General features: G+C 41.0%; 2 protein-coding genes across 3 annotated transcripts in view; both read left to right on the top strand.

Annotated features, from left to right (window-relative positions):
* Nucleotides 1-10,802: 10,802 nt before the first annotated feature.
* Nucleotides 10,803-16,329, top strand: part of LOC133496165 (toll-like receptor 5) — a 43,382-nt gene continuing 37,855 nt past the window's right edge. Inside the window, exon 1 of one of the 2 annotated variants that reach the window (XM_061811373.1) lies at nucleotides 10,803-12,518. In XM_061811373.1, the coding sequence (XP_061667357.1) occupies nucleotides 12,509-12,518 (10 nt within the window). In that variant the 5' untranslated portion in view covers nucleotides 10,803-12,508. The remainder of the gene's footprint in view (nucleotides 12,519-16,329) is intronic. The other variant, XM_061811370.1, reaches the window with a different exon arrangement.
* Nucleotides 12,925-15,801, top strand: LOC133496167 (thrombomodulin-like). The gene has a single exon (XM_061811375.1). The coding sequence runs from the start codon at nucleotides 12,925-12,927 to the stop codon at nucleotides 14,539-14,541; it is 1,617 nt and encodes a 538-aa protein (XP_061667359.1). The 3' UTR covers nucleotides 14,542-15,801.

Raw genomic sequence — 16,329 nt, 5'->3', positions numbered from 1 at the left:
AACCAATCTTACTTTGTAATGCTGAAATTTCAACGCAATACAGTCACGATAGACTTACTTTACTTTACTAAGGGATCGATCACTCCTCCAATGAGTATTTTAGGAAGCAGACATAAATCTAAATATCGTACTGGGCAAAAACCCCACTCGTGCATACTTTGAACACGAGAGCCAGAGCCGAGATAAATAAATAAATGGAATCCAATAAATGCCATTGGACATTCCAGTATGACTTAACTCAAATCACCTAGTTACTTGACTTTTTTTTTTTTTTTAACTACAAATGAAACACTTTCAGAATCAGAATCAGCTTTAATGGCCAAGTGTGTTGAACAGACAAGGAATTTTTCTCCAGCAGTCAGTGCTGCCCTGGTATGACTCACTCATCTTTACACATCCATCCATCCATCCACCCGCTTATCCTCACAAGGGTCGCGCGAGTGCCGGAGCTTATCCCATCTGTCAATGAGCAGGAGGCGGGGTACACCCTGAACTGGTTGCCAGCCAATCACAGGGCACATCAAGACAAACAGCCACACTCACAATCACACCGAGGGGCAGTTGAGAGTGTCCAATTAATGTTGCATGTTTTTGGGATGTGGGAGGAAACCGAAGTGCCGGGAGAAAACCCATGCAGGCACAGGGAGAACATGCAAACTCCACACAGGCACGTCCGGGATTGAACCCAGGACTTCAGAACTGTTTACGCATTCATTTTAATTGTAAAGCCATCCAATAGTTCCAACACTCCTAAAGTCATACATAGCTCAGAAATAATATCTGTTGAGCTGTCTGCTCCAGACTGAATGCAAAATGGCTGCCGCATCCTGGCACTTAACGGCACAGATCCCCTTGGTGTTTTGCAACAATCAGAATCACAAAACCAGTCAAAAAATTTTCAAAATGAAATTGACTTGTGTATTTATCAATATTGATCAAATTCAGAAACAAGTTATGTCAGAATGTAAATTCTTACAATACAGTGGAGTCAGAAAGCTTCTCAAAGTAGTGCTGAACTGCAGTCGGGGGTAAGAAAGATTTCTTGCCATGCGGGAAAATTGCAAATAACGTTGATAAAATATCAATTGGTGAGCCATGACTGAAGGAATTATTTAAAAACACGATGTGAAATATGTCTGTTTGAATGTTTCCTGAAATAATTCACTGTATTTTGTTTTATTTGAATTGATGTGAAATGGCCCAAAATGAATTATATTATCACAGAGCTACAAATCCTCCATCTAGGTCTATATTCTGGGAACACTTAAATTGGTAATTTCAGAGAGGAGGAGTGGATCAGATGGGGAATACATCTTTTTCCCAGCCGAATGGAACAACTTTTTTTTTTCTTGAGTGCAGTTTTTCTTATTTCACTGAGTGACTGAGTTTAATATATTTACATCATCTGTCTCTCTAGCTATCATGTTAAAATCCTAATAATTCAAATGTTATACATACAGTATAAGAAGAATGGGAAACAATGCAAGCAGAATTATGAAATGAAAAAGTTAAATGATTGTTTGAATAGTTTACTTACACTTGTCATGAACGTATTGTTTGTCTGTTCGACTACCACTATGAAGCAAATATTTTTATTTTGGTGAAAATAGTCATTTCTCTGTGTGTGTGTGTGTGTGTGTGGTGTGTGTGTGTGTGGTGTGTGTGTGTGCGTGCGTGTGCGTGCGTGTGCGTGTGCGTGTGTGCGTGTATGAAAATAAAAGCGCTCACATGGTTGCATGTTATGGAAAAAGTGAAACCCGGAAACTTGAAACAATCAGACGATGGAGTTGGAGCTTGGCATTTACAACCATCTTATGAGGGTCCAGGGGCTTTGTTGCTTCTGGGGTCATTGGAAGTTGCAAGGTTCTTGTCAGCATGCCAAGATATTGTCCTTGAGAGATGAATTTTGTTTACCACAAAAGGAGAAAGAACAAAAAAAGGCATTGTTCCTGTCCATGGAGTCATCTGTCAGTTGGCCGTAGATCTGCGGGCGGGACTGGAAAGTGAAAAGGAAAAATTCCCGTTTCTGGGCTTTGCAAAGCATTGAAGGGAAGCTGATTTTATGGTACAGCTAGCACAATAAAATGGGTGGTCTTTGAAATAAATCTTTCAGTATCAATGTTAAAGAAAAACATTAAAACTACTGTCCTGCTTCGTGAAAGTGGTTGAACTACAACAATGGAGTATGTGAATACCTGCAGACTTGGCTCAAAATTTTAATACATATAAAAACTTGCTGTCTGACCAAAACAACAATTCAGAAGAATATGTCTAAAAGCACCTCTCTAATGTTATGAACATTGTTGGGAACTTATTCCATATTTGAGGATTTAAAAATAATGTCTGCAGAAGAAATTCTGACCAAAATAGAATCAGTGTAAATTTTAGGCTTGTTTTCTGAGAACTTCCTGATTGAACTAGGAATGTGATCTAAAGCAAAATTGTCGGGTATATTGTAAATGTGGATGTTTTGTTTAAGACAATAATAAGTGAAATATATATAAAATCACGTTCGATACATTTGAGTAGGCTTGTTTTGTTAAGAGTCGATCGCTGTAATATGTCAATGGAGAAGCAAGATAAGTGTCTGCAAATTCATCTGCAACTATATACACTTCAAAAAAAGTTTAATCAGCTCTTTATTGGATTGATTACAACATTGACCTATAAAAAAAGGGATTTGGAAAATGGAGTAATTTAGATGTTTACCATTGTGAGGTTAAAGGCTTTTTGTACGATGGCAGCATCATGCGACCACGGTAGACTTTGATGGACATGGATGGTGCCCAGTAATGCATTTGTTTTAATCGACAACAACTTAATAAATAAGTGATATTTTTTTCTAGCATATTAGATTGGCAAAAAATCTGCAAGTGCATAATTAGTGCACTTATGTGTACAGTAATCGAGATGATGGATCACACACACACAATCATACCTCTATGAACAAGCTCGGGTTTTATTTTGGATGCAGAAATAATACAAATATTCCGCGTAATCAGTTGCTCCTCAATTGCATTCCCGGCATTTAGGTCACTTCCTAATTAGCTATTTTGTATCGTTTTGTTCCACCCTTGAGCATACAGTACACATCCAGATTGAAAGACTGATGGTGTCCAAGTGCTTGTTTCTAGCATTTGTCCATTGCCATGTCAGTGGCAGGCTGTGGTGGTTTATTTACCACATCGGCATCATGTTTAAGAATCTGAAATGTTTCTTCAAACAATCCCTGCAGCTGTACTAACTTTGTTTTTTAATTAGTAATGTGTTTTTTTTAGGACAAATAATTGAGACATTGCACATTACTTGCTTACTTTGCTCCTTTCTGATGCAAAACTCAACAGCAGGAAAAAGATTGAAGGGTGGAATGTGCCAATAAACCAAGCATTGTATTCCTTATGTCTGCACACCTCTCCACTGTTTACCCACCGATGAATAAAAACAGACAATAAACCGTAACATCTCGCTCTTATTTCCTGTCTAAGGAGGCTCCAGAGAGACAAGAGGAAAACATAATCGCTCGACCCCCAGAGCCAAAACACACAGACTGAATAAACTGGTTTTAAGGGAGACGGGGAAACTTCAATCCAGCAGATTCCTACAATTAGGTGAGAGCATCTGTAGAATTCCAGCAGAGGATCCTCAGGGTTGGTTTTGTGTGTTACAAAGTGCAACATTAGCCATTGTGCTAAATTACCTATATTTTATTATAAATATTTCTCGCTCTCTCTCTCTCTCTCTCTCTCTCTCTCTATATATATATATATATATATATTATATATATATATATATATATATATTTTTTTTTTTTTTTTTTTTTTTTTCTTTAGTAGCTTTGATCATACTGGAAACGACATGAACCTTTCAGCTCATCAAAATAATCATTGACTGGGAAATAATGTACAGCACTTTATTAGCTCTTCACTATTCTGTTAAAAGAAATCAGAAAACAAAATATGGCCAAAACATATTTTCTGAACATTTCATTAGGATTAAGTAAGTGTTAGTGGATATGCTGTGTTACGATGCAGCACTTGCGAGAAAACAAATCCAAATTCATCACTGTTGCTGTGTATGAAAACTTAAGTGATTTAGCATTGAACAACATGAGCTTTTTTCCAAAATGAGATAATGAGGTGAAAGAATCAATCTTGGGTCATCACGTCTAACGGAGTCCAGACTCTTTGTAATATGTTCTGGCTGAGCCAATAGTTTAAACTCATTTACAGGTTCGGATATATAAAGATCATTTTTCTCCCTCACAATGAATTCCTAGTGTTTTGGGTGGAGTATATTCCTCCACATATCCCTCATTGGAAGCCCAAATGTTGTTATTCCACCTACCTGTAATGTACATACAAAAACCTATTTGTCATCAAATGTAAAATTTTGAACCAAGGCTATTTGCTGTTCAACAGTTGTGCCAATGCAAATATAATAATACTCATTTCTGTGGCGGTTGTAGCTTTTTGTATAACTACACTGAGAAGTGGTTTTAAAACTTTGGTAAACACAATATTGAACAACATTGAATCAATATATGAAAAGCAAATTTTAGTATGATGCAGTGCAATTTAACGTGACTGTGAACTGTCAAACTATCCATCCATCCATTTTCTTAGCCGCTTATCCTCTCAAGGGTCACGGGAATACTGGAGCCTATCCCAGCAGTCAATGGACGGGAGGCGGGGTACACCCTGAACTAGTTGCCAGCCAATCGCAGGGCACATACAGACAAACAGCACACTCACAATATCACCTAGGGGCAATTTAGAGTGTCCACTTAAAGGGCCACCGTCATGAAATGCATGATTTTTAGTATGTTATTAATGTAAAAACGGCAGTCGACATGGACCCATGCGATTTTTCACCACAAAACATGATTTTGACGTATACAACTTTTTGTAACTTCCGGCATGAAAATCCTCTCGAGGGGTTTGTTTTCGAGAAGAAGCAGGAAGTGACGTGCACGGCAGGGCCGCCCTCAAGTGGAATCATTTGTTTCTGTTAGTTTTTCCTCTGGGAAGGTAGCTCGTTGTTTTTTCGTGTTAGTCAAAATGCCGGCTCATTGCATTAGTGGACATAGCTTGAAGACTCGGGACGATGGATTTACCCTTCATAAGTTTGCAAGAGACCCGGTTCATCGTGAAAAATGGATTGCAGGGGTGCAGAGGACGAGAGCTTTGTGGGTTCCAAATGACAGGGAGGTGTGTATACAGCTACAAAAAAAAAATTGTTAAGTGCGGACAACGTAATCGGTCTCTCATAACGTAACAAAAGATCTGCGTACGTATGACAGGCGTGCTAAACATGTAGATGTGGGCGTCGGAGGGCGTCGGGGTCGCCGCCGAAGGCTGCTGGGTCACCTCGCCAGTAAAGGAAGAATGCTGCCGACAATGCCTCACTCAGCCGTGTGCGATCACAACGCCGTAAAGCGCCCCAGCTCGACGGTGTTGTTAATCCCGGACGGTGGCAGCTATGAACAACTCCCTAAAGCAGCCCAGCTCAGCTCCATGATAAGCCACCTCGGCACCACAAATGAGCCACACCGGCTGAGACACCGCGTCCGCCGGTCCTGGGTTGAGCTTGCGAACGGTGGCGGCTCTTAAGAACGCAGCCGACAATGCCGCACTCAGCCGCGTGCAACGACAACGCCGTTAAAGCCCCCGGCTCGATGGTGTTGTTCTTCGCGGACGGCAGCAGCTATGAACAACGCCCTAAAGCAGCCCGGCTCGGCTCCGTGATAAGCCACCTCTGCTCCACAAATGAGCCACACCGGCTGGCAGCAACGAGCCGCGATGGCTCACCTCTGCCGCAGAAGTAGATCGGATGGGGAGGCAGTATATCATCTGAATATGGTCCGAAATAATAGGGTAATATTGCCCCGGTAACTTCACTCGGTTGTGTGATGTTCTCGGGTCCACAGCGTGTTTTCAATGGCGAATGTCCGGGGTGACGTCACGGACAGGGGATGCAGCCAATATGGCGACCACTTGGATGTCGTCAAATGACATTTCTGCAACTTTGCACATGGATGACGCGCTCTCTGCTCATATTTATTTTTTCGTATAGACGTGAATAATGTTTTATATATATATATATATATATATATATATATATATATGTATATATATATATATATATATGTTATAGGGATGACACTTGACCTTTAATGTTTCATGTTCTGGGATGTGGGAGGAAACCGGAGTGCCCGAAGAAGACCCACGCAGGCACGGGATTGAACCCTGAACCTTAGAACTGTGAGGCCAACACTTTACAGCTGATCCACTGTGCCGCCCTCTCAAATTACTAAACTATAAAAGAAAGCTGACCAACAATTGAGCATTACTATATTTGGAAAACTAGATTTTTCTTTTATTCTGTTTTTGTGTTGAATCTCACTCGAGTGTGATCCTAATGTTGCAGCCAGTCAGCATCCCTAAAAGCCAAACATGTTTTTTCAAACAAAATCAGTTTGAAACATATTGATGAAATTCTCATCTTTCGTCACCAAAATACTGGGATTTGTCCCAAAATGTGAATTCCCAAGGGTGTTTTGGTTTCAAAACTCTGGACGGAATTTATTTCTTTTCTCCTCCACCTTTTGATGAGCCCTGGCTTACTTGGAGTGAGGATATTTACTTTCACCATGTGAGACCCTCAGATAAATATTCCCAGTTGAAATTGTGTCCTGTTCTGAGGCGCAGAGGCAGAGAAAGGTAGATATTCGGCACTCAATGGCAGGAAGTAGCCCTTCAGGACTCCTGAGTGATATGACAAGGCTTCAGGTTAAACAAGCAGAACACTTCACTATGTTGTCCTTCATTACTTCAATGTTTTTGGGACAAAACAACTGTTCTTAAAGCCACATTACAATACACACTTTAAACTCATGACGGGTTAAATTGTGATTGGGAGCCGGTCATGTGCCAAATGTATACTGTACATGCCAACACACAATATGTGTGGGTTGTCTATTTTTCCAATTTTCCTCTAGGTGTGTGTTATGTATGTGTGCACATGTGTGTGAACACTTTGATCCTCATTCAGGACATGAATGGACAACGCCTTCCATTTCCTCTCCTGTCCACATCTCGAACGCACGTTGCAATCTATGCTTGCGAGTTGCCAAAGGAACCATGACGGTGGAACTGTGAGTTGAAGGTTAAGGAAACATTGCATTCATGCCAGTCGCGTCAGATGAGCACAGATTTGTTATTGTTGGAGGGAGTCCACTAGAACTGACCTTAACCACGTAAAATGGGAATAAATCAAATCCTATCAATCACGAGCTGATTGAAGATGCTCAAGGATTTTTCTCATTTATATGATGGCTATTTCTGCATGAGAAATTGCAGCACAGGCAATAAAACAACAAATTCCAAACAAAAAAAATGAACCCCCACAAGTTGATTAATTTACTGTCTTTATAAGTTCAGTTCGTGGGGGCCTGGTTCCCATTGACTCACACATGATTCAAATCACGGTCTACATTAACTTGAGCTCATAGGTCAACCTCCGCAGTGAAATGAGCAGACAAATGTTTTTTTTTTTTTAAAGTCCAAAATATTAGTTTTGAGATATGCTGTAAAAACCATGGACAATAAGCCAAGGGAAGTTTATTTGCAAAATTCATACACAAACAATTCAAAATCCTTTATAGCCACATACGACTACGAGAAGGGAAATCAAATCATTCCATGAAACGTAAAAATAGTGACTGCACAAGAAAATGAAAAGGTAAAGCTTATCAGTAAATTTACAGACACAGACACTGACAGGATCATTACTTTCTCCTTGTTTATCCACATTGACAGATGAGGAAACCATAAAGCGGAATATCCATACAATTCATATATAATGCAATTCGTGTTACATTAGATGTATAGTAGCTTGTAAATATCCACATGAACAATCCCGGTTGGTGATCAAATACACATGTGGTATGGGAGCTTTTCCCCATTTGAAATATTTTTGGGGGGAATATAAGATGTGCACTCTTGCATTCCAGCCATAGTCATTTCATTGTTGTTCAAAGGCAAGATGGAGAAATGGAAAAATTACCGTGTGCAGTTAAAACATGTACTTTTGTACATTTCATGGTATGTAATGTTAAATTTTCCACTGAAAGTATTCCAATAACTTTTAACACAAACTCAAATTGCTCAAATACAGTGTGTCTCGTAAAGGAAGAATGAAAGATGGAAAAGCATTAGCACATATTAGCATTAGCTAAAACTATTATCAGTGTTAGCTCCTGATTAACCGCGCACACGCTAACGAGAGCTTTGTAGGTTCCAAATGACAGGTAGGTAGATATAGAGCTACTAAAAAAATAATAGTCGGGAGGTGGGGGGGCGTAATCCTCTCGGAACGTAACAAAAGATGTAATGTACTGTAATGTACATAAGTCAGGGTACTAAATGTGTCGATGTGTGCGTTGGTGCCGCGTCCGCCGATCACGGTTTCGGCGTGCCACGTCCCCCGATCATGGCGCCGAGGTGGTTAATTGGTGGTTTGTCATGGCGCCAGCTACACATTGTCATACAAACTGTCGGGGAGTCTGTTGTTAGTTGGAAGTGATCCGCATATCATCTAAATATGGCTCGAAATGGGTAATATTGCCCCGGTCACCTCACTCAATTGTGAGATGTTCTCTTCTTCGAAAAGAGGTTCTGTGTCAGAAGGGGCGTCAGAAAAATCGGAAAATCTCTGTGGTTCCTCTCCCATAGCAGGTGCCACTACATGTTTTCAATGGTGAATGTCCCAGTGTGACATCTGCTGATGACGTAGCAGGCAATATGGCTACCATTTCAATGCCAAGTGAGACTTCTGCAACTTTGCACATGGATGACACGCTCTCCGCTCATATTTATTTTTTTGTATAGACATTGAAGTGAATAATTATATGTATTTTTCATTACAAAATCTATTTTAGAATGTTTATAGGCATGTCACTTGGGGTTTAAATTCTTCTGTCACACCTTCGGCAGACCTCTCCATTGTTCTGCTATCGTCTATTACTATTCTAACATATTTCTCCGCCACACCAGATTTACGCACGCAGTACCACAGTTTCTCCCTTGGTACTCTGTCATAGGCTTTCTCTAGATCCACAAAGACACAATGTAGTTCCTTCTGACCTTCTCTGTACTTTTCCAATAGCATCTTCAAGGCAAATAATGCTTCTGTGGTGCTCTCTCTAGGCACATGCAAATGTTTGGTGAAGTCAATTCGGGGGTGGGAGATATTTGTGTTCAGTGGGTAAAAAAAAAAAAAAAAAAAAACTGTCAATTTCTTCCACATTTTTTTTTCATCTCTTCATACTGTTGGCTCTTAGAAGTAATCATTTGGACCAAAGAATGTTCGAGACCTTTTACTTCTAGCAGCTGTTTTAAATTTTTAAATTGCAATGTATTTCCTTTTCTGACCTTGAAAAGTTGCAGGACTGGGATGACACCAAATTCTAACTTCATTTTAAAAAGAACTGTCACATAATAACTGTGACTTTGTTTCATTATTGATACAAACTTGTCCACAGATTTCAATAAATCTCAACTAGTTAGTTAATACTTCACTAGAAGTACAGCGAATATTTTTCTTTTATGTCCCTTGCCACTGAAATAATCCAGATACAGTTCACCATTTTCTAATGAAACCTGTTCTCTTTTCTGTTTAATCTACTTAATCAGCGCTGTGATGCAGACAATCTTTCCCACTCACGTTAAAACATACCTTAGTGATAATTGAACCTAGGCTGCCTCGCACCAAAGTCAGACTAGTGAACCAATACCGTAACGGCTAACGCAAAACCTTCTCAAAAGGACACTGAATCACTTTAAAACCACTTTTTCGGTGTGGGCGAAGGTATCTCCAGACACGCCTGGAACTGGATTATCTCAGTGTGGGCATAAACAATAGATATCAGTCAAAATATTTACCAAGACCAAGCAGCCTAGGTTTGTGTCGCCAGGCTGGGTTCCAGTTGAGATTACGCAAACCCATATGTCCACCGAGCTAGCCGCTATCTAGCAGTCAATTTAAATAAAAACATTGAAGTGGTTATTTTGCACTGAGTGAACAAAGAAATCTCTTCCCTGCACAGCTTGCTCACATCCCCTCCACCCAATTGCATCCCACCACACCTACCCGTGCTCTTATGAGGGATGTATTAAAATAGGGCTTGAGTCCCTTTAGTCAAGAGGGTGCGTATGGATATTTCTCATAAATGGACGGAATCACGCTCACATTCCAAATCTGGGTGTTTCATGATGTGTCAATTTTCATCATTGGCACTCATTATTAGTCACATGTGTGTGTGTGGGGGGGGGGGGTCATTACATTCCTTCACTCCTCCCATTGACTTCAAGTCACATCAATAGCGAATGACCACATAAAACTGGTTCCTATTCCTAAAGTTTGGTTCTCATCGCATTGTCTTCCTATAACCTTTGAGATGGAGGATGTGAGTTGGTTCTGCTTAGGTTACTTCCTCTTCCAGGTCCAGCCCTTTGAGGAAGGCGACACTCTTCCTTCTTTGGCTGTATCGAGATGGCACGAGACACCTAAAAAGGTTGAATGACAGTGGTGACAGATTTACACCCCCGACAGAAAATATAATACTTACTTCCTCGGCTATTATTATGACCCAAGGATGTGAGTCCACAATGCTTACCGTAAATTTAATGTTTGATCACATTCTTCAAGCAGTTTTTCCTTTCGGGGTTTGAGGGAATTTTGTTGTTGCGGCTCATAAAATGTGCTGTGATGTTCATCTAAATCACAAGAATACCGAAACTTTTTATCATTAACTAGATGGAATTCAGAGTATATTTTATGATCAATTTATGCAGAGATTGAAGGTGTCACCCCACTCCCCACTCTACCTTTAGTCTTTGAATAACTTTTTCAAGCAATACAGTCAAGTCATGGCTTGAAAGCGATGGCTTTTCCCCCCAAGCTTAGCAAAAAATCGGCTAACAAAATATTGATTTCCTATTTGTAGGTAGGCACGTGAGAGTCCCAACTATTTACAGTATGTAAATGCAATTACAAAGTCAGGTATCCATAACATGCACCTTTTATAACACACTCCACATATAGACCAGTTTTCTGAACCGACTTTAAGGTGACAATATCCCCATTTTTATGATTATGTTTATTATGAGACATTTTTCATTCTTATTTTAGTAAGTACAAATATTTTCTGTGTATGATAGTTATATATGACTGTGTGCATTATATTTAGTTCATACATTGGAAATTTTCAGTTTAAAGTCTTTCATTTTTATAATGTAATTTTAAAGGAAAATGTCCTTATCCTGTCAAGGGTACTACAAAAAAAAAATACATTCATTGCCTCCTTACATCTGATAACCTCTGATGTTAAATGTTACAAATAGGATAAATGCAGTTGTAGCAGCAAAATGTACCTCAGCAACTGTATTGTATACTAAAAGAAATAAGTATTTAACAACACAGAATTTGATAATAATAATAAAAAATCATGCTAGTTAGTTCTTAACTGAAACAACTTGTGACATGAAACATGATTACTATTTTTTTCCCCTCAATACAAGCACTGAGTTAGTAAAAGAGACTATTTCATTGGGTGAAGTTATCAAAGTGGCTATAACTTTACCAGCATTACTTTTATACTCAAAAGACCTCTCTAATGCTGTGAACATTGGCAATTCTGGATTGAAAATAAGAAAAAGAAAAGAAAAAAAGAAAAGAAAAAAATGCAGAAAAAAAATCTTCTCAAAGCAGGCTTGTTTTCCGATTATAGATTTGATTTTCAGCCCGATATTGTTGGACTGCCCACATTTTAGCCAAAAATGGTGTCAGCAGAGGAACACCAACACATTTCCATTTCAACCAGCGTCGCCCAAAAGGAATTTGTTTTGTTTGTATGTTTTTAGGGGATTGCTGTAATGCTTCCTTGTAGAAAAAGAAGTGCATGCAGATTAATATCTGATTATATCAACAGGTTTTGTCTTCTCATTATTTTATTGAGTGAATCAGTCATGGCACTACAACCTTTGAAAAAGATTTCAGGAAGACCAGAAATTTTTGCAATAGTGTGCTTTTGCCCAGTGTTTGCCTCACGTGATCGTTGCGTACTTTGATGGTGACGGTCACCTGGAGCATTATTTGTACCATTTTAATTAAGAACGGTGTAATAAATTAGCAATAGTCAAAAATATACAACGAGCCATTTGAAATTATTCTGGGATGCTGCTTCGCTGATGTGAGTTGGCAACAGTTATGTTATGAGGTACCAAACAAAGCAGTGTTGAGAAACTCAAGCAAACTGTCCAATTTTTTTTCTTAAAAGTTGTAACTTTGAAGGTCGGAAGATATTGCTTGAGATATAGGATATAAATAAATGTTGCCACTTCATAATATAGTTCAGTACATTCCATTGTCCTCCCCAGTTGCAGCAAATGTGGTCTCCGGTTCCGCCTGTGACGCCACACCCTGACATGGCGGCTTTCCAGCTTTGGCGATGAAAAAAGGTACATTCGCATGGCAATTATTTGACAGAACTGATATGAACGGAAGTGACTGCCAGTTCCGTGGTAAACAAAATACAAGAGAACGTCTTGTTGAAATATTGGCAATCTGGACGCTGTAATGCCTACCAGAGTCAGTACAAAACACACACACACCCTCTTTTTTTTTCTTAAGTACAGGAGTACTTTGTGCGAGTATTTTTGCCACCTTTGGGAGATGTGACAAGACGAGCTCTCCACCCGTTATACCAAAATCACTCATGGAGAAAGTATGCGTGCGCGTGTGTTAATGTGGCAGTGATAAGGCTTCAGAAGAGAGCTGCGGGGGGAAGGCTTGAGCAAGCGGACCCACCAGAACTGAGCTTCCTTCCTGTGCCGCTCCAACTCGGGAGTCAGAATGCTTTCATAAATGGACGCGAAAATGTGGAGCTTCCAGTCTCCCGTGCAGCCAGTCCTCGTCCTCCTTTTCTCCTCAAGGATCGACATGGTTGCCTTCCTGCTGCGTGCGCTTCTCCTTTGCGGGCTGCAGGGAGGTGCGCTCTCCCTGAGCGGACTTTGTACCGAAAATCTGTGCTATGCGCTTCTTGTGGAACCCAAAGACTTCCAAGGAGCGCGGAAAAGCTGCCGAGACTCCGACGGAGATTTGTTGCGCCACCTCGACGTGGAAGCGCAGAGGCACTTGCTTAGCGGCCTCAGCGGGACTTTTTGGTTCGGCCCTTCTGTGGCACAAGGCCAAAACTGCCCTTCGTGCTCCGTGGGGCAGGGAGGCAACGTGACGATCCAAACGTCGCCGTGCAGCGCTCATCTCAGCGGCTACATTTGCCAATATCCCAACGCGGAACCTTGCAGCGGCGTTTCCTTAGTGGGAGCTGCCCAGGTGGGCTACACGGCGCCCATGGGCTTCGCGCTCAACACCTCGCGTCTCTTCCCTCGTGGAACAGTCGCAGTCGCGTGGGGGGCAGAAGCCCTCCACCCGGACGCCAAGTTCTTGTGTTTCCAGTCCACTTGGCTCAGAGCGCCGTGGAACTGCGAGGTGATGGGAGGCGGCTGCCAGCACGCCTGCAACAAAACGACCGGTTCGTGCGCGTGTCCGCAGGACGAACGCCTCCACGTCAACCTCTTCACCTGCAGCCGGGACACGTGTGGCGGGTGCGCGCACCTGTGCGCCACCGTCGGAGGCTCCCACGCGTGTAAGTGCCACGCTGGCTACGCGCTGGCCCCCGACTGGAAGAGCTGCGAGGACGTGGACGAGTGCGAGCGTCCGGGTGTTTGCGTGGGAGCGGACGAGGAGTGCGTGAACACCCGCGGCGGGTTCGAGTGCAGGTGCAAAGATGGCTTCGAGAAGGAGGAGGAGGTGTGCGTGGATGTGAGCATCTGCGATAAATGCGAGCACATGCGTTGCGTGAAATCCAACGGCACGTATGCGTGTGCATGTAATGAGGGCTTCCGAGTGTCCCCCATTGACCCCACCAAATGCGAGATGTTTTGCGACCAGAAGGATTGCCTCGCGAACTGCATCCCGAATCCCGAAGGGGAGGAGAGGAACATGCATGCGTGCTTCTGTCCCGAAGGCTACGTCAAAGACATCCGCAACAAAACCGCCTTTTGCACCGACATCGACGAGTGCGACATCCGGCTGCAGTGCCAACACATCTGCAAAAACCTCTTCGGGAGTTACGTGTGTTCTTGCAACGATGGCTACGAGTTGTTTGACGGCTACATGTGCGTGCACCCAGAGGACGACAAATGGACCCCGGCGTACCCCACGCCGGCCGAGTCACGTCCAGCCGCCTTGCCGTCGTACGTAAAAGCGGGCAGCGCACTCGGCATCGGCGTCTTCTTGTTGCTTTGCATGGTGGTGCTCTACTTTGTGGTCAGGAACATGGCTAAGCGTTGTGGGAGTCTGGAGTTTCCCTCACTCAAAGCGTCCGATATGGATCCTTTCTACCTGCAGCAGGTTACCACAGAGACGTACAAGCGGTTATCTTTTGACAGACAGTCGAAATGCGATTCTCAAAGACTTTAACCACAACACAGATCAGCCTGAAGCAAAACCTAAATAGAAGATGCTGGAATGTAACGAAGCAATCGTGGTGCACATACACCTCAAACACTGTTTTATTTAGAAAGCAAGTTTATTATATTCCTGAATATATTGTACTCTTTTGAGGGTTCAATTGCCTTCCAATGTTGAGAAAGTGTCTCACGTATGTCCTTTAATTTCTGTCACAAATCTAGCCCGTTTGGGGGCAGGGGCGACCCCTAAAACTCTTCTGACCTTACAATCACACCAGGTTATAAAAAAAAAAAAAAAAACCTGGGACAACTGGTCTAAAATCAAGCTACTTAAAAAAAAAAGTTCAGGTCTCCACCAAGACTTCCTATAATTGCCACAAGATTAGTCGCTGTCCAACTCAAACTGAAAATGTATGCATTTCATTGGATAATATTTGGGTTGCATTGAGAAATTAAAGAACAGGTCAAGAAATCTCATTTTCAACACTGGAAGTGTACCTTGACTTGGATCAGCACCACAATTAAGACCATCGAAATGAGTTTTAACTCCTCCTAACAAACAAAATGTATTCCTCCTTAAGGCAATGACAGTGGAGTTTCCTCAAAATTTAAAAAAAAAAATAGTGATGTTTCGGACATACTTACACTTTCTATGGTTTGGAAGCCAGACACTGGTTGATTTATCCTGATTTTATTTTATTTTTATCCTGAACTCGTGTATTATCGTGACTTCTCTCAATTACAATTTCAGCACCCTATCACTAAAAATATTCATCTGAAATACATTTGGGGTCAGTATATAATGTTATTAATGGCGTGTGAATGTGTTTAATGCTGATGTCAGTGTAAAAATAATACTGAACAGCACTGGTAAGTAATTATAATTGCAATAATAATTCAAGTCAGTAAAAGAAGAACAATTTTGAACAATGTACACAAGCTAGCTTGGATGTCATTTGATTGTGCAAGGATACGTAATGTTGCAGCTGATTTGTGGATAGTTTGTTTTATAAATTCATGACTATTTCATGTATGTATTCCAGGACAAAATATGCATTTAATCTCAACATTACTGTAGAAAAAAAAGACCTTGAATGTAAAACTGTGCTGCTATGTGAGCTACAAAATCACAGCTATTAAAAAAAAGGCACCTTCTCATTATGTGCCCTAAGTTACAATAGTGCAACTGTATAACACCTCTGTGCCTTTTTTTTATATTAAACGTTGAATTACTGTAATGTCCCACTGCTGAAAAAAACATGTAATAAAAGAACACTGAATTTGCTTTAAATGCATGTGAGTTTCCAGAAAAGAAAAAAAAAAAGACGGTCACATTGAGGTTACTATCATGATGCAGTACATTTCGGAACCGCACTGCACTCTACAACCACAATACTGATAAATTGATAGCTGAAATTGGAATTGGATTGTATTATTGTCTTAACAATACGATTACTTTTGTGTACTTGTTCAGAATAAGTGTGTTAATGCTAATCCTGATAATCACTCATTGGACTTGTAAATAACATAGTTAATGATGATACTAAGAGTAATATTATGATTATTCTGTTCATCAGTAGAAGCATTTCAGATATTATTTAGTTGCTTGGGAAACATGACAAAAATCATACAGAGTGAGTAAGTTGTTCTCAGGCAGGAACTGTTATAACAGTATAATCTATTTTTTTTTATCAACATAGTCAAAATTCCCACAATTAACATAGGAGGTGAAGGGATGCAGCAGTCGACATTAAAAAGTCTACACACCCCTATTCAAATGGCAGGTTCTGCTGACATG

This window comes from Syngnathoides biaculeatus, chromosome 23, assembly GCF_019802595.1.
Source record: "Syngnathoides biaculeatus isolate LvHL_M chromosome 23, ASM1980259v1, whole genome shotgun sequence".
Taxonomy (NCBI): Eukaryota; Metazoa; Chordata; class Actinopteri; order Syngnathiformes; family Syngnathidae; genus Syngnathoides; species Syngnathoides biaculeatus.
The sequence above is the reverse complement of the archived record's forward strand: the minus strand, read 5'-3'. Positions and strand labels throughout refer to the sequence as shown.

Bases quoted from the DNA above. Each gene is read 5' to 3' on its own strand.
- LOC133496167 (XM_061811375.1), top strand. From the start codon at position 12,925: ATGGACGCGAAAATGTGGAGCTTCCAGTCTCCCGTGCAGCCAGTCCTC.